We start from the raw sequence: 27404 nt of genomic DNA on the forward strand, positions 1-27404 counted from the left end.
TAGGATAATAGACTTTCCCTTTGGCACAACAAGACATATAGCCCATCATACATTAACACGCGCTCAGAGGTATATTTCTTTGGTTGGATTCTGATTTAAATTCACTCTCGATCGCGGTTTTGAATCGCCAATAAGCCTAAAAAAAGAGCAGAAATTATTGACAACGTTCAGCTCTCACTACTCTCAATCAACAACCTCCCCAACTTTAAATCTATTTCGACAGTACACTTTTCCTTTCAAAATGTCTTCTGATGATGATATGCCTTTGGCAAGAACAAATGGAACCAATGGCAATGGTAAGCAACAAACACTTTTTCTCTCCTTCCGTTACAGCCTAAACGGCCGTTTTCTGCTCGACCTTCCCGACCTTCCAACCCTTCAGCTTTACAACTTTGTCAGATTGGTATTATCTCAGCTTTACATGTTCTGATTTCTACTCACAGTTTCGCAAGCTCGTATATCGAAAACTGTCGACAAGGCCATGGACAAGGCCGTCGCAAATGCGAAGGTTGCCCCCGTAGGAATTTCTATTCGCAATGGACCTGTTTTGGACGATCCTATGGATGTGGATGGACCTGCAACAAATGGCGCTTCCAAGCGAAAGTCACGATCAAGCATTGCTAATGGGAAGCCCATAAATTACAAGGTGGATGGAAGCGGCAGTGAAAGCGACGAGGTGCCATTGGTATGTCGATTTTTAGTTTGAGCATTCAAGCATATGATATCTTTCATGATGCACGATCTTACCACTAGGCGGTATACTGATGATGCATTAGGCGAAACGACAAAGAACAACCAAGAAGAAAGCCGTGGATTCCGATTCAGATGATGACATGCCTTTGGCTGGCAGGCGCAATTCAAAGTTACCCCCCAAAGCTTCTGCGACTGCGATCGGAGAATCATCTTCAGATGATGAGCCGCTCACCGTTAAACTTTCCAAGGAGAAGGCTTCCATCGAAAAGCACGCTGAGAAGGAAGCTAAAGCCATACGAGCGAAGAAGGCAGCCCCAAAGAAGACCGTCAAGAAAGAGGATTCCGATAGCGGTGAGGATGTCGCACCTAAAAGGCGAAAGCCCAATGGTGTGGCTCCTGTGAAATCATCGGCGAAGAAGACTAATGGTGTAAAGAAAGAGGAATCTGATTCAGATGTACCTCTTGCGAAGAGGCCAGCTCCAAAAAAGACAAATGGCAAAGTCAAGCCTGAACCAGACACAAAGAAAGCCAAGGCCAAGAAGGAAGAGAGTGAAGAAGCAGATGAGGTTTATCGTTGGTGGGATGCACCCAAGAAAGAAGACGACAGCATCAAATGGGAGACATTGCAACACAATGGCGTTGTTTTCCCTCCAGAATACGAGCCACTTCCGAAGAACGTCAAATTGGGATATGATGGGATTCCGCTCACTTTGTCTCTCGAGTCAGAAGAAATCGCAGGCTTTTTCGGTGCTATGTTGAATTCAACCCATAATGTCGAGAATCCCACTTTTCAGAAGAACTTCTTCAAGGATTTCACCGATTCGGTCAAGAAGACTGGAGGTGCAAAGGATAAGGACGGAAACAAGGTTGCCATCAAGGACTTTAGTAAGCTCGACTTTAAGCCAATTTTCGAGTATTATGATGGCAAGAGTACCGAGAGGAAGGCTCGGTCTGCCGCGGAGAAGAAGGCCGAGAAAGCCGCTAAGGATGAGGCCGAAGCTCCATATAAAACTTGCATCTGGGATGGACGCAAGGAGGATGTTGGCAATTTTCGTGTTGAACCTCCTGGACTATTCCGTGGTCGTGGCGAGCACCCAAAGACTGGTAAAGTCAAGCTCAGAGTCACTCCTGAGCAAATCACGATCAACATAGGCAAAGAAGCTACTGTTCCTTCTCCTCCTGAAGGTCATAAATGGAAAGCCATTCAACATGACAACAAGGCTACTTGGCTTGCTATGTGGCAAGAAAATATCAATGGTGCTTACAAGTATGTTATGCTTGCAGCTAAGAGTAGCATCAAGGGCCAGAGCGATTACAAAAAGTTTGAAAAGGCTCGTGAGTTGAAAGAGCACATTGACCGAATTCGAAAGGATTATACTCAAGATCTTCATGCTGAACTCATGGCTGATCGGCAAAGAGCCACCGCAGTTTACCTCATTGATAAGTTCGCGTTGCGTGCCGGTAATGAAAAGGATGCGGAGAATGAAGCCGAAACAGTTGGATGTTGTTCTTTGAAATATGAGCACGTCACTTTGAAACCCCCTAACACCGTCATTTTTGACTTCCTGGGAAAGGACAGTATCCGATTTTACGATGAGGTAACAGTTGATCCTCAAGTTTTCAAGAATCTGAAGATCTTCAAAAAGGCCCCAAAGAAGAATGGTGATGACATTTTTGATCGACTCAATGTAAGTACAGTACTATGCTTCATTTGGAAAAGTACTGACAATTGCAGACCACACAATTGAACAAACACTTGACGAACTATATGCCAGGTTTGAGTGCCAAGGTATTCCGTACTTACAACGCCTCTTGGACTATGTCGGATCTCCTAAAGAAGCTCAAGAACAGTGACATTTCTATGCAAGAGAAAATCAAGCTGTACAACGATTGCAATCGCAAAGTTGCCATTCTTTGTAACCACAAGCGCACCGTTGGTGCTAGTCATGAGGCTGCAATTGAGAAAATGGATGATGCAGTCAAGGGTCTCAAATATCAGAAGTGGCGCCTCAAGCAAATGATTCTCGATCTCGATCCAAAGCAGAAGAAGAAGAAGGGTGCTGATTGGTTCGCCTTGGATGAAGAGCTTGATGAAGCTTGGATTCAAGAGCATCAAGCCTTTCTCGTTGCCCAGGAGCGTATCAAGATCGAAAAGAAATTTGCAAAGGAGAATGAGAAACTCGTATCCGAAGGTCAAAAAGAAATGAAGACAAAAGAGCTTAACGAGCGACTCCAAGCTGCCACAGATCTTGAGAAGAAATTCAAAAAAGAAAACAAGTCAAAGAAAGTTGAGGCTGAAGGCAAAGGATCTAGCGTCGAAAAGTTCGAGGCCAACATCACGAAGATTGACGAAAGAATCGCCAACATGCTTCTCAAGCGTGAAGACCGAGAGGGTAACAAGGAGGTTGCGCTCGGTACTAGTAAGATCGTGAGCTTTTTTCTCCATGGATGAGTGTGAAATTGACAGCTAACAATATTTCAGAATTATATCGATCCACGTCTCACTGTCGTCTTCTCCCAGAAGTTTGACGTACCTATCGAAAAGTTCTTCTCCAAGACTCTCCGTGAAAAGTTCGCTTGGGCTATCGATTCTATCAAAGACGAGGATGATTGGGAATTCTAAATCAGAGATTTTCCCAAAATTTCCAGCAGCTTCTCCAATATAAATTCGGACTTCGCACTTTTAATTGCTTGTGCTTCAATAGAACAATTATCAATTATTGCATTTACGAATCGCGGCATTGCATGGTTTAACTTTTTCTTGCATACCTTAAAGGCTGGCTTGGGGTAAGTGGGAACTCTTAGGGAATGATAAGGATAGGATCTCCCAGAATCAAACTGCAAAAGATCTAATTCCTCTTGCATTGATTGCTGCTGCTTATCTGGCGTTCACTGGGCTTGTCGCAAACTCCCTTTTTTACCATTGCACATCAACAGCGACAGCATATATTATCAGAAATATTCAGGCTCACTGCCATCTTATCATAGCCACAGTTGTACATAATCTTTACACACTTTTGCAGTAAAGTAGAGCGGATTAAAAAGATAACATCCATGAACCCATCCTGACATTGATGATGTGCAATGTAATATGAGTGACTTCCACTTTTTATCGCCTAATGTCCATACCTTGGTGAGAAGACATAACAACAAGAGGTAGCCATTCCATTCTATGGAGGGCGTCTTAAATAACCTACAACGTCACTTCATTTGGGTACGTTTCCATCTCAAATGCATTTCATCTCGAAATTTTCTGGTAATAATGATACATTCATTGTATATACACGTGACTCTCAATCAAGCTTTTGGATTACTGGAGTACAAGGGTAGCTCTCACTTTCACATCGCCTCATTTCTCTTCCCCTCACTCCAACCCGGTCATATTACAACCCTTCACATTCAGAATGAGACCACCAAATTCTTCACTGAGAAGGCTTAAGCCTTATATATGTCAAGCTTGTACGAGGCGTATAAGAGGTTTCGCCACGACTTCTTCGTATTATAGCAACACTTCCCCTTCGACTTCGAATTCAACTACAAACGCACGTCCAGATGTTTATGATGTGGTATGTGTGGGTGGTGGCCCTGCTGGCTTAAGTCTAGTTGCTGCTTTGCGTATGTTTTTCTCTTTTCTTTCTGTCAATCCTTCGTTCTTAAATATGTACATTCATTAAATGGATGAAAACTCATTGAAATCCAGGCGCAAACCCCCTCACTCGCAATCTCCGTCTCGCCCTAATCGAACCACAATCCCTTTCCAAATCGCTCAATTGGAAACTTAAGGAGGGGGAATATTCAAATAGATGTAGTAGTTTGACGCCGAAGAGTGTGAGGTTTCTTCAGGAGATTGGGACTTGGGAACTGGTCGAGCGGCAGAGGGTACAGGGGTATGGGGGCATGCAGGTTTGGGATGGGGTTAGTGGGGGGAGGATTGAGTTTGATGTTGAGGAAGGGCAGGGGGCAGTGCAGGATAATACTGCTGAGGGGAAGGTAGTGGCTTATATGAATGAGAATGCGAATTTGGTGAGGGGGTTACTGCGGAGGATAGAGGGGTTAGGAGGGGTTGATGTTTTGGAGGGGAAGGTTGCGAATATTGAGTTGGGACAAGAAACAGAAGAGGGTGATTTTTCTGGCTGGCCAATTGTGAAGGTTGAAGGACAAGAGAAAAGTCTCGCCGCGAGATTACTGGTCGGTGCAGATGGGCAAAATTCCCCCGTGAGGAAATTCGCGGGAATAGAGAGTCGAGGGTGGGATTATGGTCGCGTGGGTGTAGTAGCGACATTGGAATTGGAAGCACGGCATGAAGTGGGCAAGATCGCATATCAAAGATTCTTACCTACAGGTCCCGTAGCCATGCTACCTCTCCCAGGAAACTACGCAACATTAGTTTGGAGCACCACACCGGAGAATGCCTCTGTTCTGAAAACATTGAGTCTGAGAGATTTCATCGCTATGGTTAATGCAGCGTTCCGATTAAGCACTGTGGATTTAAAATATATGCATACTCAACCCTCAGGCCAAGCAGAAGAAGTATCATGGCGTCTCGGACATACACCCATCTCCGACTCCGTCCCCGCTCCAGTAACCGGCGTCCAGGAAAATAGCATCGCTTCCTTCCCCTTGAAAATGCGCCACGCAGATACATACATCGGGGAACGCATCGCCCTCGTCGGAGATGCCGCACATACTATTCATCCGCTAGCAGGCCAGGGACTTAATCAAGGACAAGGAGATGTCGAGAGTTTAGTGAAGAGTATCGGTTATGCGGTAGAACATGGTATGGATATTGGGGTGCGCATGAGTTTGGAGGGGTATAATTCCGAGAGGTATATGCAGAATCATGTGTTACTGGGAGTGGTGGATAAATTGCATAAGCTGTATAGTGTGGAGAGCGGGCCGGTGGTTTGGGGGAGGACGCTGGGTTTGAGGGCTGTGGATGCGATGGGGCCGTTGAAGAAATTCTTGATGGGTCAGGCGGCGGGGACTGGGGCGAAGATTTTGTAGGATAGTGTTAGAGATGGGATTATTGTATGAATACAGCTAGAGGGTTCAGATGATGATGATGCAATGGATGTATGAGTAATGAGAACAGACAAATCTTGATAATATAATAATCACTCTGGATATTCTATTTATGAACCTCAGCATTCTTGTCTTATAAATATAAATGATCTCTCTGCAAAAAAAAAAAAATCCCCACCACTTAAACGCCTTGCTATAATGCCGGAGATCACAATATCCCTTCCTAAACTTTGCGCTTATACACTCTTGATTCGTCCATACATTTCTTCATTTTTCATGTCTCCAGTTCACAATGAATTCACTATTCCTCTTCCATCGCAGTTGGGAAAAACTTCACTCCTCCTTCTCCTCCACCCCACCCCGCCCGCCACTCAACACTCAAAAAACCTTCCTCCTCTACCCCAATCATTCTCCCAACTCCTCCCACCATCCTCCCCTCCTTCTCAGCAACCAATTTAAACCCCATCATCATGATAATAAAAATTAATATCCCTGGGGCGCTTGGTATTATACTTCACAAATTCGCGATCGCCCTCGGGACGCTCATTCTTTGTATTGCCGGTTAACATGGATTGTAAAGACATGCATATGCTTTCGACATTTTGCACGGGTGACCAGCCTTGTGTTCCGAGGAGATCGAGGCAGATTATCCCGTTGGAGTAGATGTGTGGGTGCATGGGGATTGGTCGGGGGGGTGTGCTGAGCGGGAGGAAGGTTACTTCGGGGGGTTCTGTGGAGGTGTGTTAGTTGAGTTGAGGTTTAGGGTTTGGAGTTTGAGGTGAGGGAGAGTGGAGAGGAATAGGTTTTGAAAAGACGAGGCAGGGGAAGGTGGCAAAAAAAGAAGAAAAGACATACCGATGGGATAGTTGGGTGTGAATTTAAACTTTAGCCGGTACGTTTGATCTTGGTAGATGGGATTCGCATCCAAGACGCGGATATCGAGAAGCCATTCTGTGAAATCGTCGGCGGACACGAGGGTTATTCCTGGTGGAAGACTTTGTTGGATCTATATAGAAGGAAAGACAGAGTTAGTTTTCGAATCTGCGAGTGGGAAGAGTAGTTCTAGAAGCTGTGATATAGACTATGTATATACATACCTTCGCAAGCTCTTTAGCTAAACGTTTACTCGCAATAGCCATGGCCATCGCTCGAGTCAGGTATCTGTTGTATATCGTATATCGTATACCGTGTATCCTCAATATCCCTCGATAGCCTTGAGGTGACCTCGAAAAAGAATCCTCCACTGCTTGTTTGTATTTGAGTACCGAAATCGTCAGCTACAGGACGGATTTCGATTAATGGTAATGGTTGATCTCTCGGTATGTTCGTGGTGATGATGTATTGGGTTCTCTTGAGAATGGGAACCTGCATATGATAAGGCGTAGGGGTAGGTAGACAGGTAGCTGTCCGGCTTGGGAGGGGCGGATGAATAAGGCTAGACTAGTGCTTGGGTAAGGTTTTTAGTTGGCGTGGGAAAAGCTTATCGATTGATTGACATACCTTGTAGGGATTTTTGGGTAGTGGTTACTAGGGGTCCTGTGGTGGGGTTTGATGCTGTATTAATAATAGTATTCGAGTCTCTTTTAGTTGTTTTGCGTATTTACCTGCTTCATTAGTACAGACTGACTGTGTTTGTACTGTACAATCAGTAAGGGAGGGAGGTAACGAATATGATGAATATGAAGCTATTTAATACTTCCTCGTAACTGTTGTTTTAATTCACTATATTTATATTTATCTCTTCTTTATTTACTTTGTATCTGACGTCAATAAAAAGGGGAAGGTCTACCACTATCTAGTATCTACCTCCCTCGAACCAAACTTTTATTCTCTTATTAATAAGTTATTAATTACTCTTTCATGGAAATACTGGTGTTGCTTCCAAGGTTGTAACCTACCTACCCTACCTAAGACTTTATTATTACTTTAGACTCAGTCGTATTTCGTATCCAATTATTAAAGTATTCCATCTAGATATCTAAACATCTGAGCCACACTCTGAAATGAACCCTGTTGCTGACCACTGCCACTGCCCCGCCGTTCACTATTCTTGTGCTGCGTAAACTTGATTGAAACTGGGTGTATGTATTTGCTGCGGCTGCTGAAAGAAAAAGAAGGAGGGGAACAGATAAATCGACAAGCTTCCGGGATAGAAATTATATTAAGATCTATTCCTTTTTCATTGACTTCTTCCTTCTTCCTTCTCATCCTTCTTCTTTCTTATAAATAGTGTGAATATTTATTAATTCCTCTCTTGATATCATCCTTCGTATGATCTAAGATATTCGATTACATTTCAACAAATATCAAATTCAAAAAGAACCTTAAAAGTTCCAAAACATCGTTCTTTGATCGCTTTTTGAATCTCTTGCCAGCCTGTTCAGCCCACCAGCCCCACTAAGACATCTCCGCTACAACATTTGAACTTCTTACTTGAAAGGAGAATCTCTACACATCTTCCCCCCAAATTTCTCATATTCAACTTTGCGCAAACAGTAATCGCATATCTTAAATTATTTAACAGCATATTTAAGAGAGAAGCAGATAATTTACGTCGTCATAGCTATCCAAATAAAGTAGGCACGATGAGTTGTGAGTTTGACTTGCCCATTTACTTTCCCCGCGAGGTGATAAGGAGGAAGTATAATCAAGAACATCTGTATTGGCAGATGAAGATGAGTACTTTCTACATACCTAGAAATCTCTAAATAACTGTTTCTTCTTTTCTTACCTCCTCAATATTCTTTTTGTTTCCTCTATTGTTATTATAATGACACGCGCTCACTATTATCGTTCTCATCCTCCAGTCGCTGGTATGCTCAATAAGCTGCATGGTCAGCCAGAAAGTTATGATAAGAAGTGAGTTGATGAGTATGAATCTGCGAGATTATATTTGCTAATGAGATGGTAGAGCCAAATATAAGTTCGGTCGAACACTCGGTGCTGGGACCTATGGAATCGTCAGAGAGGCAGATGGCCCTACAGGAAAGGTCGCCGTCAAGATTATTCTCAAGAAAAATGTCAAGGGAAATGAACAGATGGTTTATGATGAACTTGAAATGTTGCAAAGAATGAAGCATAAGCATATCGTCAAGTTTGTGGATTGGTTTGAGTCGAGAGTAAGGAGAGGACTTGCATTTGTTAAAGGGGATCGACTAATTCGTCGCAGGACAAATATTATATCGTTACACAGTTGGCTATCGGTGGAGAGTTATTTGATCGAATCTGTGAACAAGGAAGGTTTACGGAAAAAGATGCTTCGCAAACTATTCTACAAGTCCTCGAGGCTGTGGATTACCTTCACGACAACAATGTTGTTCACAGAGGTAGGATTCTCATCACCGGACTGTAGCTCTCACTAACAATAACCAGATCTGAAACCTGAGAACTTACTTTACCTTACAAAAGATCCTCATTCCGACCTCGTACTCGCAGATTTCGGTATTGCCAAGATGCTCGATACAAAAGATGAAGTTCTTACAACAATGGCTGGGTCATTTGGTTACGCTGCTCCTGAAGTTATGTTAAAGAAGGGACATGGAAAGCCGGTAGATATGTGGTCTATGGGTGTCATCACCTATACACTTCTCTGTGGTTATTCTCCTTTCCGAAGTGAGAATCTTCAAGATCTTATCGATGAGTGCAGCAATGCAAGAGTTATTTTCCATGAAAGATATTGGAAAGATGTCAGTGCTGATGCAAAGGATTTCATTGGACATCTCTTGCAACCAGTTCCAGAAGATAGATCTACAAGCAAGGTATGTTCTTACGAAAAATGATCTTATATTTTGCATTCTAAATATTTTACAGGAAGCGCTGGCGCACCCATGGTTAAGCGGAGAAAATGCCACCGATCACAACTTGCTTCCAGAAATCAAAGCTTACATGGCCAAAGCACGTCTCCGTCGTGGTATCGAAATGGTCAAACTCGCTAATCGTATCGAAATGCTCAAAATGCAAGAAGACGATAGTGAAGAATCAGATGTCCCCGGAAATTCTCACGCTGCAGCTAGCGACGCTATTCCTGGTAGCCCGGAAAGGAAAAATACTGGTTCATCTTCAGCTTCTGGATCTACATCCCCTGGAGAAAGGAGAAGTTTGAGTAAAGTAGCCAAGGGGGCAATTTTCAGGGAAGTGGTATTGGCGAAGGTTAGAGAAGTTAAGGCGGAAGAAGCAGCAGCACAAATCGAAAGACAAGCAACAGAAGCGGCTAAGAAGAAGAATCATACTCATTAAGTTGAGTTTTGCTTTGGGGTTGTTTATACTGATTGATGGATGAAAAAAAAAGGTTGCGTGGTGATTCTTTCGAGCTTGGGGTAACATCAATACGCTTTGATGGCATTGTGGATATCGGATATCGACCGTTCTGCTTTCTTCTTTTGTGGTCATGGTTTTAAGTTCCTGATATGGAATGATTAAATGGCATGGAAGGCATGGATGGATGGATGGATGGATGGATGGATTATTATATGGTTAGTTGGACTTGGGACTTGAGTACCTACCTTTACCTATTTTTGCAGAAGATGGCGAATTCGAATTCGATTGTGAATTGAATGAATGGATGATGAGTTACTGCGTGAGATTTTTTTGGGTTCGTTGTTTGAGTGAAGTGAAGTGAGTGAATAATATTTGGATAGGATTTGAATGGAAGTATTTAGTTATACGACCATGGAGATATATGATATGTGTGGGGTGACGAACTGAATGTGAGGTATATCATGAAGTTTAAAGTTTGAACTTTGGACTTTGAAGAGGTAGGTAATGTTTTCATTTCATGTTACCTAGATAGGTATGTATCTACTACCCAAGATGAGATGAGATAGAACGAGGGGTGTTATATTGTTTTATGTTTATCTGAGGAAACGAATTTTCGGGATTGGTAAATAATGTTATAGGTACAACTGCTGGTACTTAAGGTTAGGTGATGAGTTGATGGTTTTATGATGATAATGATAGGGAATGGGATGGTTGTATATAATGAGAGAAAAAGGGGTATATCGATAGGATATAATTAAGAGCCAATTATTAGGTAGTAGGTAGGTAGTTTCTCTTGAAATATTTATTTGCAGTTATACGTGCGAGAAAGAAAATGATCAAGGGATTTGGTTTGAGGAATGTGATGAGTGGTTCGATGTATTTGTGGGTGGGTTGGTATGAGGTAATTATATGGTTGTTTTCTTGGTCATTGATGGTTAAGGAGTTATTATAGTTTGGTTCTCCCTCTTTGAATTGTTGATTTTTATTTTAGCAATATCATTTTTTATATACGGTAAGATTTCATATATATTGTCGTTGGGTGTTATATTTGTAATCTTTATCTTTTTTTTTTTCGCCGTCTAGACAATCAATGTCTATCATCTGAGTTTTTGTACGTTGTTGAAGTAAGGTTAATCCGTTCTACTAATAATATGTTGCCATTCTTTTTCTTCACCAAGCTGCAGATTACCTATGTACCTATCACATTTACTACAAAACATTCTCGCGCAAGATGTCGTGCTTCTGTTCAATTATAATCACAAAGTAGAAATGATTTATCAACTTGCTCTTCCTAATTATATCTTACTTGAATACCCAAATAGATATTAGAATCTCCCTTATACTCAACTCATTCTATCATTTCTATCCATCTACTGGCAAAATATTATATTATATCCACTCCTACAGCAACTTCATTTTACATCAAGAAATTCACTCGATCTGATAAATTAGATTGAGTAGGTACCTATAAAAACCTCACTTCTCTCTAGTTTATCATCCTATATTATACCAAGAAAAGCAATTTTCTGTCCCAGAAATTATGGGCAATGTCTTCAGAGTGTCACACTCAAGAATACTGGGTAAAGTATCTTGTATTAGAAAATACTAAGCTAAGGAGAAAAGAAGAAGGAAAACAAGAGTAGAGATTGATTGATTGATTGATTGATTGTGTTTATCGTCATAGGCCGTAGGCCCACGCGCCTTGGCGCGTGATAACCTTAGCCATCTATTCCAGTTTTGGACAAATGACGCTCAGAGGAGAAGCCTCTGAGTGGTTTACTAGCTAGCTAGGGGGAGTATTTATATACAATTTAAAGGGGGCTAGGGCAGGGTTTACATGATTGCCTTCGCAGGGGGGGTTTGAGCCGGTAGGCCTTTTGGGGTTGTAATTGTGGTCATCCTCGTCCACTAGATCACTGGCTCTTGATCTCTCTCCCTTCCCCTCATACTATTAAAACATTGTACTCGAAAACCCTTCATCCCTGATCCCCTTCCCGATACCATCAATCCAATTACTCCTTATATACCAGAACGTACTGTAATCGCCCACCGTCAGGATTGCCTCGTCCTCATTCTGATCATCCTGCCAATAGAAAGCTTATGAAGGAGCACCAATCCTCATATAGCGTAACTATAGCATGCACAGGTAGTGGCTTGTACGGGTGTCCCGATTCCGTAAGTAGCATACCTCCGCTGAATGAGAGCAGAGTAAGTTTCGTCATCAGCTCAGGTCCTTCAACAGTACTCCTCCGGTGTTCCCGTATGGAAGGTATATAAATTGTTGTCGTTTCAGTCGTGTCGATCATGGGAGGTATACAGTATATAACATATACGCGTCAAAGATGTCGAGTTGTACTATATGTTCCAGAGGAGTCTCACTTTTAAGAAGTGAGATGATTTCGTGGCGTATTGTCGTAGATGATGGTGTTGTCCTCTGTTTCGTAATAAAGGTAGTGTTGTAGAGAGCGCATTTCGATAATGCAACTGTCAAAAAACCGCAAACGGGTAAAAACGTCGTGATCGGGCGCCTCTTCCTCTTCCAATTACCACGACTCCATCAAATAACTCAAACTTAGCTCTGCAGACTCTCATAAGAGAGCTGGAGGTTCGTAGGATGCACCGCGTACAGGTGTTGAGTCTTCGCATCCCAACAAGAGTAGAGAGTTTTCCTATGATTAAATACAAACGGGGCATGCCACGTGACCCGGAGGTGTGAGGCGTCACACAGAGTTATGCACACACGGATGATGTGGAATACACTTCTCTCATTCATGATTTATGTATATTCATAGATTTTGACGTCTTATCGATAAATTGTTTGTCGAGTTTATTGTCGTACCTATGTAGAACTTACTAATATATGATTTATCTACTCACTGCCTCTCACTACCTGTCACTGTTGCAATAATATCTATCTTCTCATTGTTAGGATGTGAGGTTATTTTTGATCTTCATATAATAGTTCATTTATTCTTTGGAATATCTTAAAATTCTAGAATATATTGTTTGTAACTATGTATATCTATTCTGCCGTCGAGTGCTGTTTACCTGCCTGTCTCATTGAATTGACTTTTATATACTCCAATGGGGTTGTTGCAGGAATAGAGACAGGAGCATGATAATTCACAGATACTTAAGTGCATTGATATACAACTATATATCCAAGTAGAATGTTCACCGGTGAAATAAACAAAACTCAAGTCCATATAAGAGTCATCGACTCTATCTTCGTAAAACTAACATCGAAATGTACGAGACAGCAAGTAAAAACCTGATGGCCACCCCTGAGACCCATCAAGTAAAAGATATTCTGTTCCCAACCACATGATAACACCCGTTCTCTTTATGTACTCGTACTAGAACCGCTTGCTTTTGATCGAAAATGACAAATCAAGGAGGAGTCTATTTGTTGTCATTAATAACGATTGTGTATGTATATTTGTCCATCTTTACAGCGTAAAGAACGATAATGGTTTTTATCCCGCTGTCGATATTCGCAGACATTTGTATTTTATACATGTAGCTAGATGTGTGTGTATATAGATGAGGTGAACATTGATCAAAAAACTCCCTGCAGACAAAATAACCGCAGAGTAAGTCTAGTACCTGTAACGATACTGTACTGGAGGCAGCGGCTGCCTAAGGTTTCGTCTGGTTGGTAGTTGTGGGTTAAGGCTTTATCACTGGTATTCACTTGGAAGTGAATTCGTTACTAGATCAAGTAAAATGTAGGTAAACTAATTGATAACTAAATTGAGCACGAAGCTCCTAAACTATGAAACTATTCTGATTATATAATGAATCTTTTCCTGGAGCCTTGAGGAGCCTATGTTTCTAGAGGCTTCATCATATGATCCCTACTTGCCTCAGGACACTAATCCTGGGACAATTATTATCCTAGGACACTTGTCCTCATACCTATGTGGTTGCCTAATCGTTTATCCTAGGGTTGTTATTATCCTAGGATACATTTTATCCTAGGACACTTGTCCTAGGATTCCTTATCGATAAGGGGACCGCGGGAAACAGCGGCCCAAACCCTAATACTTGGTTTTATTGTATAATAATAGTCGTGGTTCGTGACAGTACCCTACTTCTGGGCCACCCCCTAATATGGGCCACTTTCCTCACCAAAAATAACAAAATGTTACGAGGTTTGCCGTCTAGATCACGTGGAAGTGCTCTAGGCTCTCGAGGTAGTTTATAACTAGGTGTCAAGCAGGGACTTAAGTAATGATAATAATGCAATTCGTAACTAATAGTAAAGTATACTAAATGATTGATCTTGATCTTGAGCACGAAGCTCTATACAAAGGGAATCCATCTTGATTATATAGATCTTCGTATTCCAACATTGGAGCGATGGAGCTGGGGAGCGAGATTCGAATCTCGCTCCTTCGCTCCCTCGCTCCCTCACTCCCTCACAAGACTATTCTTGTGATCCTATAACACGTGATAATAGTTTATAATGTTACAACGTAACAGTACTAGACTTAACATATATATATGTGATGAGCACTCAGTCCTATATCCCACAACTAAAGCAATGAGTATTCATATATATAATGATGATGGGTAGCAACTTTGCTGAACCCTACATAGAGAATATATCCCTCACGAGCTTAATTAAGCTGGAAAAGTTCTTGTAGAATTCCGAATCGATTGAGAACTATCATCAACGCAACATCCATTTCCTATAGCTACACAGCGCCTGCTACCTGTTACGAACGGTATTCAGCTACGACTAAAACCCGTATCACATGACTAAACAAGAGGTCACGTGGTACCACTCGTCCCACCGATTTAAATCGAGGGGAACGGTGGGACATACGGCATGAAGGTCTATATAATCAAGATGGATTTCCTTTGTATAGAGCTTCGTGCTCAAGATCAAGATCAATCATTTAGTATACTCTACTATTAGTTACGAATTGCATTATTATCATTACTTAAGTCCCTGCTTGACGCCTAGTTATAAACCACCTCGAGAGCCTAGAGCACTTCCACATGATCTAGACGGCAAACCTCGTAACACTACCCCCAAAAAAGACAGACCACATATAAAAAGAGGAATTCCGAAAAATGGTAATTAACTGAGTCTAACTCTTCAAGCCAGGGCTATTCATAAAATACTTACTTACTTACAGTAAGTAAGTAGATCTTCCCATTCCCTCAAAAATCAAACTCACACCTCCGCTCCAAGCATCGTCGCCGCCATCACCTTCATCTCTCGAAACCAGACAGACCACATCAAAAATACACTTCAGAAAACAAACCACATCCAAAACCACACCCCCGCAAAAATCCCATCAAAAAAACCATCTAAATCCCTCCCAACTCACCCCCATAAAAAATAAAAAATAAAACTCACGAAAAAACCATCCAAAAGCAAAAATTCAATGAAGGGAATTGAGCCCAACGCGGGGGTCGAACCCGCAACCTTGTGATAGACCATCAGATTTTACAATCATAAGAGTCACACGCTCTACCGATTGAGCTAGCCGGGCAGGCTATTATATTTCACATAGAAAGAGCTGTTTGCTCTATTTGTTGTGGAGGAGTGCTTATTTTGTTTCATTAATTACTAAAGATAAGGTGGGGGGTAAGAGAAAAATTTTCATGGTGGGTTGTGGGTCTGGGTGTCAATGGAGTACATACTAGGTTGTACGGACTTGGAGTTGGCTGGTGGTGCTGACTGGCTGGTTAGGTTAGGAGAGTCATGCAGATATCCGAATTCCGAAGTTGACCCTGCCACTGGGTGCACTTCACTGGAAGTACTACCGACGATGAGCTAGAGACTTTCCTATGCTCTGGGGCGTCAGTGGTACTCGAGTAGTTTAGTCTGGTGGCATATTTGGCATGAATTTTGAAATTGATGCTTTAAATAGGTATGTATATATGTATATTGTACTCTGTACTGGTATAGCGCACAAGCTAAATGCTACCGTATGCTCTTTTCTTCATCTTCCTCACTCCATCAATAAATCCAAGCCAAATGTATCTCCCATAGCAGTACCAATACAACTCATCTTTCTACAATGATATGATCAACACATCATGGAAAGTAGATAGTCAACTCGAGTGGTTATACAATTCCATAAGCTCTGCAAGCAAGTGGTAGCCAAAATCGGCGCGATATTGTAGCAGCTAAAAGTTAAAATCATCGTCGTCATCATCATCACTGTCGTTAATATACCTCTTCTCCTTAGGCTTTAGCTTTACAACATCTTTGATCTCCTCATTGACCAGATCTCCTATCTCGCAACTCTCCTTTAGAATTTCCCTGGCTTCTTCCTCATCAACTTTCATATCTTCCTTGATCAATAAAACTGTAAGTTCGGGTACGATAACCGATTCCACAAATGCCGTCGGACCTCTTGCTGAAATAAGACGGTCGATAGGTGCTCTCTCCTTTAATTTTGGCGTGAACTTGTGCATAATATTTTCCGACATGAGGCGTAAACCTCGAGAACCATAATAACCTGGCGTGAGATTCGTAGTGGTTTTCATTAAATTTCGATCTTTCCCAGTTCTGATCTTCTCATCCAATTTGTCTCGAGAATGACAAGATGCACCACTAATTAACCTCTTGATGAATGCATGATGGTTGGCAATTCGAGAATCTAAAGTTGTCCAATCAATATCGGGGTAACCCTTAACCTTCCAATTTGATCGCGCGCTCTTTCGTTGATGAGATAAACAGAATTTCTCTTGCTTTCGAGTATTCATCTCGCCAAAGGCTTCCAAATCTTCAGCAGCCACAGCTTCGTTACACATGGGACAACGAGGTCCTGTGTGATCGTCAAGGTCTGAACTATCTTCCCTCCCAAGATTAGTGATGCCAAATAAGGCGTCCGGGTTTACTTTCTTCGCCAGTTCTTCCGCTCCATCCAATATAGCATCATCGTATAGTTGAAGTTTTTTTGATTTTCTTGATGGAAGTGTGGAATTTGACGGCTTTGACTTGCTGGATAAATCTAGATCAGAGAAATCATCATCACTGAAATCCGGGACAACAAGACCACCTCTGGCTGGACTTTGTATTTTCGTGGGGGAATCTATTGTATAGTCTTGTAGTTTTCGCTTCCCATCATCGCTGGCCAGACTTGGAGAACTACTTCCATAATTTTTGAAAACTTTTACCGGTGATGCCTTCCTCCCATACTTGGTGGCCTTCTTAGGTCCGGCCCTTTTCCCCGTAAAATTGTTGGCACCAGCTATTTACCGTTAGTTTATGCAATTCAATGGTGTAATTGACATACGTTTGGGAGGTTTGTGCTCTTTGTGCGTTTGTATATATGATTTACGCTTTTTACTGCTACTCTGCATGTTGCCGAATATATCCACATCTTTATTATGCGAGAAGTCGTTTTCTCCCTTCTTCCTCTTGACACCCTTAGTGGAATTTGACTCGGACGGCTTTGTGCTTGTGGATTTTCCATCGAGAACAGGGGATGCAGTGGTGACTTGACTTGATTTTTGATTTTTTGATCCAAATGATGTCTTTGTCATATCTGCGCTGATTTTCGATGGGGAATCCTCATCGGAAGAGTCGACGATATACCTCGCACCATCATCCGAATCATCTGGAAGTCTAGAAATGCCCTCATCCTCAATCTCAATTGGATCTGTATTCTTCATGGTAGAAGAAGCCGGTAGCCCTGGTTCATTCTCCTTGTTCGACCCTTTATGTTCTCGCTTCCGCAATTTGTCGTTGACGTCGCCAGAAGTTCCAGCATTGTTTTCACGGTTCTTGCTTCCTGCCTCAGTTGGCATTTCGAGGCGTTCTTCCTTCCTTGGTGGATTGATTGATTGCAAGAGACTATGACGATAATTTCTAGTAAGCCCAGCACGCCGCGGTTGTGCTTTCCTACTGTCATCAAGATCCAATTTTGTGGGCTGCATCTCGAAGATCGCGTCCACCAGTCGTGGTATGGTATCGTATGGTAAAGTAAAGTAAGGGTCTTTGAGATGAGATGGATAACGTGGATTTAGGGGAAAGACATTCGCTATCCAGATGCAACAAGTGAAAGTAAAAGTAAAAGTTGTATTTCCATTTTGCTTTAGTTCTTCAAAACATAAATTCAATTGATTGTATATTGTAGGAAATAATTGAAATTATCTATAATAAATAACCTTTGTGCCATATATTTCTACAGCTAAACATGATGCTATGATACGCTCGATAAGGTTGTGCGGGCGCTATCACAGGAGTCTTTACAAGCTCTAATGTAGAAATGGCCCAAGCTTGATATCCCTGTTTACCCTGTTTACCCTGTTTATGCGGGACTTGTTGTCAGCCCGGTCAATTGATAAGTGGTCCTAACCTTATTATTGATTGCACCAAATGTTTGGGACTTGCCTCAATACTCCGTCGAAAATATACAGACAAAAATTTCAAAGATGGCTGCCCTCAATAAAAAATATGCGGAGTTGCCAGATTTGGTATGTTTCCTGTGCCAAGGTCCTTATAAGAGTTTCAACATCTGACCAAAATATTCAAGGATTCAGCACCAGATATTTACGAAACCCCTGAGTTAACAGAGGACAATTCAACAGCTCCTGTAAGTTACTTCAAATTAAACCCTGCCCCTGATTCACCCTAACATTTTTTAGACTGGCAGAGCTCGTTCCCAATCAACGTCTTCTTCGTATGACGACTTCGATGAGGATGACGAGGAGTTGGGAGGGATTTCCCGTTCGCGATTACACCCCGACGAAGCCCGTTCGCATTTCTCCCCTGCACAGATAGATGCACGCGATGTAGACTTTTCAGACAGAGTCGCAGCAAAAAGGAAATCATATAAAGCTTCTTCGAGAAGACAGAGGAAAAGACAAGACGGAACCGAAGAATTTGGCGACTTTAGTGATGATGAGGATGGGGAAAGCTTGGAAAGAAAGCTTGCAAGGTTAAGACGTGAAATTGAGGAAGTCAAAGAAGAATATGAAAAGAGAAATCTAGAGAAGAAGGACACGGAAGAATACGGAGAGTCAATTGATGGAGATGATATTGCTTCGTTAAGTAAATTATTGGATGGAATATCCGCAAATCAAGGGGACCAATTTACAAGTGCTGGAGCAAGATTGGCGAAAGATTTAGGAACGGGTATCAAGGCAAATGGGCCACCACAAACTTCACAGGGGACGGGAGAACCCTCTACATATACTGTTACGTATGCACCTACATACCAACAGAGTCATGCTTTGGCTAAAGCGGCAGATTTCGATGCACGATTGGCACTTCTAGAGAAGGTTCTTGGACTCAACTCGACTATGGACTCTACTAGTAACTCAATAGCCGTTCTACCAACTCTCGATATTCTCGAAAGACAGGTCTCAATCCTTACCGAGTCTACGCCATCATCTCTTGACAGCATAAGCCGAAGAGTACGAACATTGACACAAGAAGCAGAAAAGCTCGAGGAATCTCGAAAGTCGGCCAAAGCTGCACAAGAATCGTTAAGATCAGCTGGAGGGGAAGTTGCACCTGAGGACGGAGAAGACGCGGAACAAATTTCGAAGATAAATGCGCTTTATGGGACTTTGCCTACCATCGAAAACATCGCGCCTCTTCTACCATCCTTACTGGACAGACTGCGATCATTACGAGTTATCCATGCAGATGCGGCTACAGCCAGTGAGAACTTGGACAGAGTGGAGCAAAAACAAGCCGAAATGACAAACGATATCAAGAAATGGCAAGAGGGCTTAGAGAAAGTTGAGGAAGCAATCAAACGAGGAGAGACAGCCATTGGAGGAAATATGAAAGTTGTAGAAGGCTGGGTGAAAGATCTTGAAGATAAGATGTCTAAGTTATAAATTTATAAATAGTTAGAAGTGTAAAAGTGTCAGCCTTGTTCATTGCTGCTAGCTCACGTAGGTTAGGCTCTAGCTTCGTCCGCAAGATACCCAATCAAAAATATGCATCAATTCCCACTATCTACCCCGGATGTAGCCTTCTACACTCTCCATACCTGAGTAGGTACTCATGATTGGAATATTGGAACGGAACATTGGCGCATAGCAACATTGAAATCCACTGTTGATGAAACTCATGTTGCTCAAAGATGTTCCGAGCGGTTATTACATGTACTTGCGTATTCATCGTTTATGGAAATTACCCTTGTAGAGAAGGCTGAGTACGCGGAACCTTATGTGTAAGATATAATTGGTATTAAAATTAACTTCTATTTACCCCCTTTGCACCTTCCATTTCTGTTACAACTTACACTGCACATTTTCACTCTGTTTTCTATCCGAATGTTACGATTGAAGTATCTCAGAAAAAGCAAATACGGAAGTGGTATGTGAGACCTTTCCAATTCCAAAATCGCTCAGTAAGTTCATTGAATTCCTCATCCCTTTCCTCATGAAAAGCAATTCTATATACGTGTACGAAGGAAACATATACAAGTGTACTTTACCAACTGGTATACGAGACGAATTTCTTATTCTGTACTCGATCCGTATGCGCACCTGCATATAAACAAAAATGACAATCACAAATATTGATGATGATGCGGCAGATTCGCATTCGCATTTCGACAAGAAAGAGGTAGAAGAGAAGCAGAAGCGCATCTACTTCAAGAGAGGGGACACAGCTACCAAAACTTTTACCGGTATCTTTGACGAGAGACAACATCATACTGAAGAATTCGAATTCGAGGAACGACGAGGACGCTCGAAAAATAGGGTTCGTACTCGTGTGGTAGAGGTTCTGGGTGAGAGTGGTGAAGGGGTTCTTAGAGGAGGGGATCTTGATTTCGAGGGGTACTTTGAAAGTAAAGCGGATATGGCTTCATGGAGTGGGCAACCAGCAATTAAGGGGAGTACGGAGCAGATGCGCATGGCATTGTTGACGTTTTCTTTGGTTGGATTGCAGTAGGTTTTCTCTGAAAGGAATGGAGAACAATTGCATTGACTAATTAATTATGCAGATTTACTTGGGGCATTGAAATGACCTGTAAGTCGAATGCTGCTACAGCTGATGGGGAATGCTGACAGATTGACCTGATAGATTGCACACCATATTTACTTTCACTGGGTCTTACGAAATCGAAGACTTCTTTAGTATGGGTTGCGGGACCTTTATCTGGATTGATTATGGCACCGCTTGTGGGGGCAATGGCAGATCGATCGCGCTCAAAATGGGGTAGAAGGAGGCCATATATGGTGGGGGCTTCTATCCTTGTCGCATTATGCTTGTTGGTTCTAGGATGGACAAAGGAAATCGTATCGCATTTTGTTGAAGAAGGGGATTTTAATAAGAGCTGTACCATACTTTTGGCCGTGTTGGCGATTTATGCCGTTGACTTCGCTATCAATGCTGGTGAGTTGATATTTTAATTTGGTTGTGGTGCAAATGTTAACGAAGAATAGTTCAATGGAGTTGCCGAAGTCTAATCGTAGATACATTACCTATACAGAAACAACAAGCGGGATCATCATGGGGTGAGTTTGTTCTTATTTTTAGCTATCCAAACATTGACACTTTTCAGCCAGCAGAATGGCTGCCCTGGGACACTTGGTCGGGTATGCTATTGGTACAGTTGATCTTGTCGCTTGGTTTGGTCCTTCGATGGGTGATACTCAATTCAAGAAACTCATTCTTATTGCGGCATTTGCACTTATATTTTGCGTGGGTGTCACATCCTGGGCCGTGACGGAACGTGTCTTAATATCTAGCAAAGACTCTGACAGTCAAGCTGGACTATTCAAGATCACCCGACAAATATATAGAACAACAATGTCAGTTCCGCCCAAAATACAGGCTATCTTATGGTGTCAATTTTGGAGTTGGATTGGATGGTTTCCGTTCCTATTTTATGGTACCACATTTGTTGGCGAAACATACTTCAGATATGATGCTCCACATGAGATCAAAGAGTCTAAAGATGCTTTGGGTGATATTGGAAGAATTGGAAGCATGTCTCTTGTTGTATTCTCTTTCGTTTCATCTTTCGGATCATTCCTTTTACCTCTTTTGATAAAGTCGCCGGATGAAGATAATTTCACTCAGCGACCACCAGCAAGCATTGCTCGATTTGTTCAGGCTTACAACAAACATAAGCCAGATCTTCTTGGAGCTTGGTTTGTTGGACATTTGATGTTCTCATCAGCTATGTTCTTAGCACCTTTTGCGTCCTCGTTTCGATTTGCGACGTCATTAATTGCGTTTTGTGGATTGTAAGTTTTTTGCGTTCTTGACATTTACTTCCTTTCATCAACTAATAGCTCCTAGACCATGGTCTGTCGCATCTTGGGCACCGTATGCATTTCTTGGTGTCGAAGTAAACAAAATGAGTGGATTACCCTCCTATAGTCGTCTCTCCACCACCGAACGTGATATCGAGCTTGAGTCACCCACCTCTCTCCCATCACCATCTTTACTCCGTCTCGAACATGGCGCCTCCGGAGAAAAGGAAGATGTTGCATCCACTGGCGAACTTTCCGGAATCTACTTTGGGATTCTAAATATTTACACTACAATTCCGCAATTTATAGGAACTTTCATTAGTATGATTGTTTTCAGTATATTGGAACCAGGGAAAAGTCCAGAATTAGCTCAAAACGCAAAGGAAGGGGAACATCACGGAACGGAGGGTCCAAATGCTATCAGTGTTTGTTTGTTCATCGGGGCAATCAGTACTATTGGAGCGGCTTATGCGACAAAGAAGTTGAGGGATTTGCAGTAAGAAAGTTAATGGTACGTGTGAATGGTGATTGTAAGATAATGGTGAAAGTCATTGGATTGAGATGATATTCGAATTTGCGGGTAGCATTGCATGGCGTTTTTGGAGAAGATTGGGTGTATGGACGAGGGTAGCCCAAATTTTCTTGTGTCTTTCTTTTGCAAGGCGTTGGGGTTAGATGGATGGATATTTGAAGGACTGTTGTAAAATAAATCTCTTTCCTTTGTTGCTTGTTGAAATGCTGTAAGAGTGGTAGAGTTAAATAGATAGTCTGACGAAATTCCATATATGACTGGTAATCTTACTTTTATTCCTGCGTAGTGAGTTATCGATTGTATATTGAGTTTGGGCGTCAAGGGGTGATATGGCTGGTATTTTGAAAAGTGCGAGATGTTTAATGTGACGCCTCACACCTCCGGGTCACGTGGCATGCCCCGTTTGTATTTAATCATAGGAAAACTCTCTACTCTTGTTTTCCTTCTTCTTTTCTCCTTAGCTTAGTATTTTCTAATACAAGATACTTTACCCAGTATTCTTGAGTGTGACATTTAATGCTGATGGTGTATGATGGAACGCTGGAATGGTATTATCTGAAGCCTTCTTAGTAGGTAATCGTATCTCCAGGTTGTACGTAAGATAACTCTTTGCAAGATTATAAATTTCTAATGGGAATATTGACTGCTATTGAGAGCTTAGATGGGTGTTTATAAGATCTTACATTTTCTCCAGAATCTGAATTGACAAAGAAGATGGTAATTAATGCATTATTACTGAAATTCATCGGGGAAGCGGAGTGCCGTTGAAAGCGAGATATCTTTTAAATCTTTTAAATCTTTTTGACCTCTAAAAACTATAAATGATTTATAAATCTAGTAATCTTTTTTTAGATTATTTTTAATCCAGACTACTTTTTCTTATCAAAAATAATAAAAATTAATATTTATAACTTGTTAATTGTTACTACGGCTATCATCAAACGCCGCATCACATGACTAATTTATGGTAACGTGACCTTAAGTCACGTTACAGACCGCTGAGGAGCGCTGGCGGTCCTGACTAGCTATAGGCACGAAGGTCTATATAATCAAGATGGATTTCCTTTGTGTAGAGATTCGTGCTCAAGATCAATTATTTAGTATACTCTACTATTAGTTACGAATTGCATATCATTATTGTCATTACTTAAGTGTTACGTCCAAAACGATTAGTATGTCACATGACCATAAAACATGTGATGGAACGGTGAGGAACGAACGTTCCTAGGAACAACCAGGAACGCTCGTTCCCAGGAACGACGATTCCTAGTTAACCATAGGCACGAAGGACTATATAATCAAGATGGATTTCTTTTGTATAGAGCTTCGTGCTCAAGATCAATCATTTAGTATACTCTACTATTAGTTACGAATTGCATATCATTATTGTCATTACTTCAAGTCCCTGCTTGACGCCTAGTGTGACGGAAATCCCTGCTTTCCTCCCACCTTTATTATATAAGAAACCTCAGGTACATTAACCATGTCCACACATGATACGATTACTCGAGATTAGTATGTGATTTAGGTGACCTGAGGATCAGATCCGGACAAGTACTAGGTATCAATGGTTATCGGTAAAGTAAGATCATTGGAGGAATAAATATGACTTCTTTTTGCCTAGCTATTGCGGCTAGGCTATTCATTTGTGTATATATAGAGTAGCTATCCCCATCTACAGGTGCTCTTCACCTGTAGATTCTAAGTTAAATACAATTGCTGGTCTATAAACACCCTTTTGGTCACACCTAGTTATAAACCTACTTCGAGAGCCTAGAGCACTTCCACGTGATCTAGACGGCAAACCTCGTAACATTAAGTCCCTGCTTGACGCCTAGTTATAAACCACCTCGAGATCCTAGAGCACTTCCACGTGATCTAGACGGCAAACCTCGTAACATTAATTTATAGATATAATCTTTTGAAAATCTCAATCAATAAAATCATTAAAAATCCAAAATTTATAAAATCTGTTAATAATTATACAATAAATCTATAATTGAAATTTCATTAAGTTGTATTTATTTTATTACAAAGTTATTAATTAATAGTGAAACTGATGGTTTTCGATGTAAAAGGGTGATCCAGAAAGGAGATGACCGAAAAAGGGGGTGTAACGATACTCTACTGGAGGCAGCGGCTGCCTTAGGTTCGTCGGTTGGTAGTTATGGGTTAAGGCTTTATCACTGGTATTCACTTGGAAGTGAAGTCGTTACTAGATCAAGTAGAATGTAGGTAAACTAATTGATAACTAAGTTGAGCACGAAGCTCCTATTCTTTATGAAACTTATTCTAACTATATACTGAACAAATAAAGGGAGCCTCTAGGAGCTTCCTGGCTCCTCAGGGCTCCATCACGTGATCCCTACTTGCCTCAGGATACTAATCCTAGGACTCAGGATGGGCTAGGATAATTGTCCTGGGACAATTATCATCCTAGGACATTCTATTCTAGGACAAATATTATCCTAGCCCATCCTGAGTCCTAGGACACTTGTCCTAGGATTCCTAGGTTCCTTATCGATAAGGAACCCTCCCGTAAACCGCGGTTGAATCACATTCCCCCTGTATTCGGCAGCTAAATCACCGACATCTATAATACTACCATAACCTAAACCGTGATTCGTGACAGGGGGATGGTATAAAAGTAGGATACTAGACTTACAATATACATGCACAACCCAAAAGTCTATCAATCCTACATCCAAAATTTAACGCTGAGGACAAATAACCATCAACCAAAAGCAAAAATGGAATCATGGAGAAATTGAAGCTCCCTAGCCGGTTCGAACGACTGACCTGACGATAGTAGCTAAGAAACTACTGCAATCGTCCGCTCTACCACTGAGCTAAGGAAGCGATTCTAATGAAGTAAGGAAGCTATGATTGTTCTTGTTATGTTGTCCGAAAGCAAATTTGGCATTATATACTAGACTTACTTGATGAGGTGGGAGATGACTCAGGTGAGGAGTGGGGAGTGGAGCGGAGTGGAGTTTGGAGCTTTGAGATTTGAGGTTTGTGTTGATAATGGAAATTGATGTGGAGTTGGATGTAAGAGAGCAAGGAAAGGAAATAAGTCTGATGATAATAGGTGTACCTCATATATCATGTGATGAAGGACCGCTGGCGCAACGGTAGCGCGTTCGACTCCAGATCGAAAGGTTATCCGTTCAAATCGGGTGTGGTTCAATACCTCCGTTAATCATTAGTTTACACTTTTGTAGGTTTGGAAGTCTGGAGGGCTGCTCTCGGAGGACAGTGTGAATTGTGTTTTGGGGGTTTGAGGAATGAGGGATGAGGGTTTCTTCTTGGTGGGTTGGTGGGTATGGTACTTGGTGGTCTAATTAGGTGCTGCACACATATACGAGGCTACCTTTTGGTTTATCGTTATAGTTTCTCCTGGCTAATTCACTAAAAATTCTAAAGTACCCGTGTCTACTCGAGTATAACAGTATAATAATTCAAAATCACCATCAAACTGTAGAAAGTCAGAAAGATTACTGTCAACTTGTCGAATTGTCCATTTAGATTTACGGAGTAGAACCATCACAACTAAGTGGGTGAATGAAGGGGTTAGCCGAGACGAGCTGGGGTTAAACGACCCTTAACCCCACAATTGAAACTTTTCCTAGAATGCCAGCCAATGTGTCATCTTGGATCGTATTGTCCCCCACCATTTTTTGCATTTAATCAAGTAAATTCGAGGAATGGATTAGAAGGTTGAGAATATAATTTCGAATTCAAGCTGATATAACCATCAAATATCCCTCGTGGCGCAATTGGCTAGCGCGTTCGACTGTTACTTGAAGAAATTCAAACTCGGACTTATCGAGAGGTTGGTGGTTCGAGCCCACCCGAGGGAGATCTGATTTTTGTTTTTGTTGTGTTGAATTTTGGTTCATTTTTGCAAGTGTCGAGGAAGTGAAACTCGACCAATAAGGTTAGATAGATGGAACGTCCATACATAGTATTTTGACCCCCACGTAATAGGGGATTCCTGCATTTGCATTCTCAGATTCTGCGAACCTCGAGGGCTAGAAAATAGTTAGGTAGGTAGTAAGAGGCATCCGAATGGAAATAAAAATGTCATGTTAGGTGGCTTGACGTGACGGGAAGTACTTTGCACATTCGAAAAAGATAAGAGGTGAATATATTAAACGATTTGATGGGAGATGATTGAATCGAGGATGTCATGATCATGGGAAGACGGGATATGAACTTCTTCGTGTCTATGTTGTTGCCGGTAGACTAATAGCGTCTGGCTTTTACACATCATTCAAACGCCTAGTCGGCGGATAGCGGGTAAATATAGGGATCAAGTCACATTTCGGATCAAGTGAATCAGATCAAGTGGAAGACCACGTATTTGATGTTATTTTCTGTTGGTGCCCAAAGACTTAGGGCCGTTTCGTTATCTCGTAAGAGCCCTGAAGGGAAAAAGTCATCAATATAGTGAGAATCACAATTGAAGTGGATGAAGACATCTGTTATTGCCCAAAGGGTTGCGGAATTAAAGCATTTCAAAATTTTAAGCATTAGTATTAAACAAAGAATTTCAAAGGCAATAAATATACCAATTGATAATTCGTGGTTGACGAGTTCAGAACCAAGTAGGTATGAATTCCAGGAAGAGCTAATCAATAATTATGGGTTTCATCTGATGAGACTTCAAGAATTTGAGTAAGGCTCGTCTTTGATATAGTCA

The 27404-nt window shown here is 41.6% G+C and overlaps 9 protein-coding genes and 4 non-coding genes across 13 annotated transcripts; 7 read left to right on the forward strand and 6 right to left on the reverse strand.

Annotated features, from left to right (window-relative positions):
• Nucleotides 1-241: 241 nt before the first annotated feature.
• SS1G_10018 (hypothetical protein) lies at nucleotides 242-3316 on the forward strand (the record flags this gene model as incomplete). The annotated part of the gene is made up of 5 exons (XM_001589333.1): nucleotides 242-296; nucleotides 444-685; nucleotides 777-2381; nucleotides 2429-3121; nucleotides 3176-3316. The coding sequence occupies 5 exons, from the start codon at nucleotides 242-244 to the stop codon at nucleotides 3314-3316; spliced, it is 2736 nt and encodes a 911-aa protein (XP_001589383.1).
• A 781-nt stretch (nucleotides 3317-4097) lies between these two features.
• Nucleotides 4098-5697, forward strand: SS1G_10019 (hypothetical protein; the record flags this gene model as incomplete). The annotated part of the gene is made up of 2 exons (XM_001589334.1): nucleotides 4098-4308; nucleotides 4394-5697. 2 exons carry the CDS (start codon nucleotides 4098-4100, stop codon nucleotides 5695-5697), a joined length of 1515 nt encoding a protein of 504 aa, XP_001589384.1.
• Nucleotides 5698-6170: 473 nt separating this feature from the next.
• Nucleotides 6171-6854, reverse strand: SS1G_10020 (conserved hypothetical protein; the record flags this gene model as incomplete). Its single annotated transcript, XM_001589335.1, has 3 exons — nucleotides 6171-6445; nucleotides 6571-6721; nucleotides 6813-6854. The coding sequence occupies 3 exons, from the start codon at nucleotides 6852-6854 to the stop codon at nucleotides 6171-6173; spliced, it is 468 nt and encodes a 155-aa protein (XP_001589385.1).
• Nucleotides 6855-8485: 1631 nt separating this feature from the next.
• Nucleotides 8486-9951, forward strand: SS1G_10021 (hypothetical protein; the record flags this gene model as incomplete). The annotated part of the gene is made up of 5 exons (XM_001589336.1): nucleotides 8486-8574; nucleotides 8627-8834; nucleotides 8909-9041; nucleotides 9088-9473; nucleotides 9526-9951. The coding sequence occupies 5 exons, from the start codon at nucleotides 8486-8488 to the stop codon at nucleotides 9949-9951; spliced, it is 1242 nt and encodes a 413-aa protein (XP_001589386.1).
• A 2099-nt stretch (nucleotides 9952-12050) lies between these two features.
• On the reverse strand, nucleotides 12051-12278 carry SS1G_10022 (hypothetical protein; the record flags this gene model as incomplete). The annotated part of the gene is made up of 1 exon (XM_001589337.1): nucleotides 12051-12278. One exon carries the CDS (start codon nucleotides 12276-12278, stop codon nucleotides 12051-12053), a length of 228 nt encoding a protein of 75 aa, XP_001589387.1.
• Nucleotides 12279-15384: 3106 nt separating this feature from the next.
• On the reverse strand, nucleotides 15385-15479 carry SS1G_14627. The gene has a single exon. It is a non-coding gene; the product is annotated as a tRNA-Lys (tRNA).
• Nucleotides 15480-16119: 640 nt separating this feature from the next.
• On the reverse strand, nucleotides 16120-17748 carry SS1G_10023 (hypothetical protein; the record flags this gene model as incomplete). The annotated part of the gene is made up of 2 exons (XM_001589338.1): nucleotides 16120-17189; nucleotides 17235-17748. 2 exons carry the CDS (start codon nucleotides 17746-17748, stop codon nucleotides 16120-16122), a joined length of 1584 nt encoding a protein of 527 aa, XP_001589388.1.
• A 627-nt stretch (nucleotides 17749-18375) lies between these two features.
• SS1G_10024 (hypothetical protein) lies at nucleotides 18376-19791 on the forward strand (the record flags this gene model as incomplete). Its single annotated transcript, XM_001589339.1, has 3 exons — nucleotides 18376-18417; nucleotides 18477-18536; nucleotides 18589-19791. The coding sequence occupies 3 exons, from the start codon at nucleotides 18376-18378 to the stop codon at nucleotides 19789-19791; spliced, it is 1305 nt and encodes a 434-aa protein (XP_001589389.1).
• Nucleotides 19792-20464: 673 nt separating this feature from the next.
• On the forward strand, nucleotides 20465-22667 carry SS1G_10025 (hypothetical protein; the record flags this gene model as incomplete). Its single annotated transcript, XM_001589340.1, has 6 exons — nucleotides 20465-20853; nucleotides 20910-20935; nucleotides 20990-21301; nucleotides 21399-21423; nucleotides 21478-22158; nucleotides 22214-22667. 6 exons carry the CDS (start codon nucleotides 20465-20467, stop codon nucleotides 22665-22667), a joined length of 1887 nt encoding a protein of 628 aa, XP_001589390.1.
• A 519-nt stretch (nucleotides 22668-23186) lies between these two features.
• SS1G_10026 (predicted protein) lies at nucleotides 23187-23445 on the reverse strand (the record flags this gene model as incomplete). Its single annotated transcript, XM_001589341.1, has 2 exons — nucleotides 23187-23342; nucleotides 23383-23445. The coding sequence occupies 2 exons, from the start codon at nucleotides 23443-23445 to the stop codon at nucleotides 23187-23189; spliced, it is 219 nt and encodes a 72-aa protein (XP_001589391.1).
• A 2025-nt stretch (nucleotides 23446-25470) lies between these two features.
• Nucleotides 25471-25558, reverse strand: SS1G_14670. The gene has a single exon. It is a non-coding gene; the product is annotated as a tRNA-Cys (tRNA).
• Nucleotides 25559-25816: 258 nt separating this feature from the next.
• On the forward strand, nucleotides 25817-25888 carry SS1G_14565. Its single transcript has one exon. It is a non-coding gene; the product is annotated as a tRNA-Trp (tRNA).
• Nucleotides 25889-26463: 575 nt separating this feature from the next.
• Nucleotides 26464-26562, forward strand: SS1G_14703. The gene has a single exon. It is a non-coding gene; the product is annotated as a tRNA-Asn (tRNA).
• Nucleotides 26563-27404: the final 842 nt, after the last annotated feature.

This window comes from Sclerotinia sclerotiorum, genomic scaffold, assembly GCF_000146945.2.
Source record: "Sclerotinia sclerotiorum 1980 UF-70 scaffold_14 genomic scaffold, whole genome shotgun sequence".
NCBI classification, from domain to species: domain Eukaryota; kingdom Fungi; phylum Ascomycota; class Leotiomycetes; order Helotiales; family Sclerotiniaceae; genus Sclerotinia; species Sclerotinia sclerotiorum.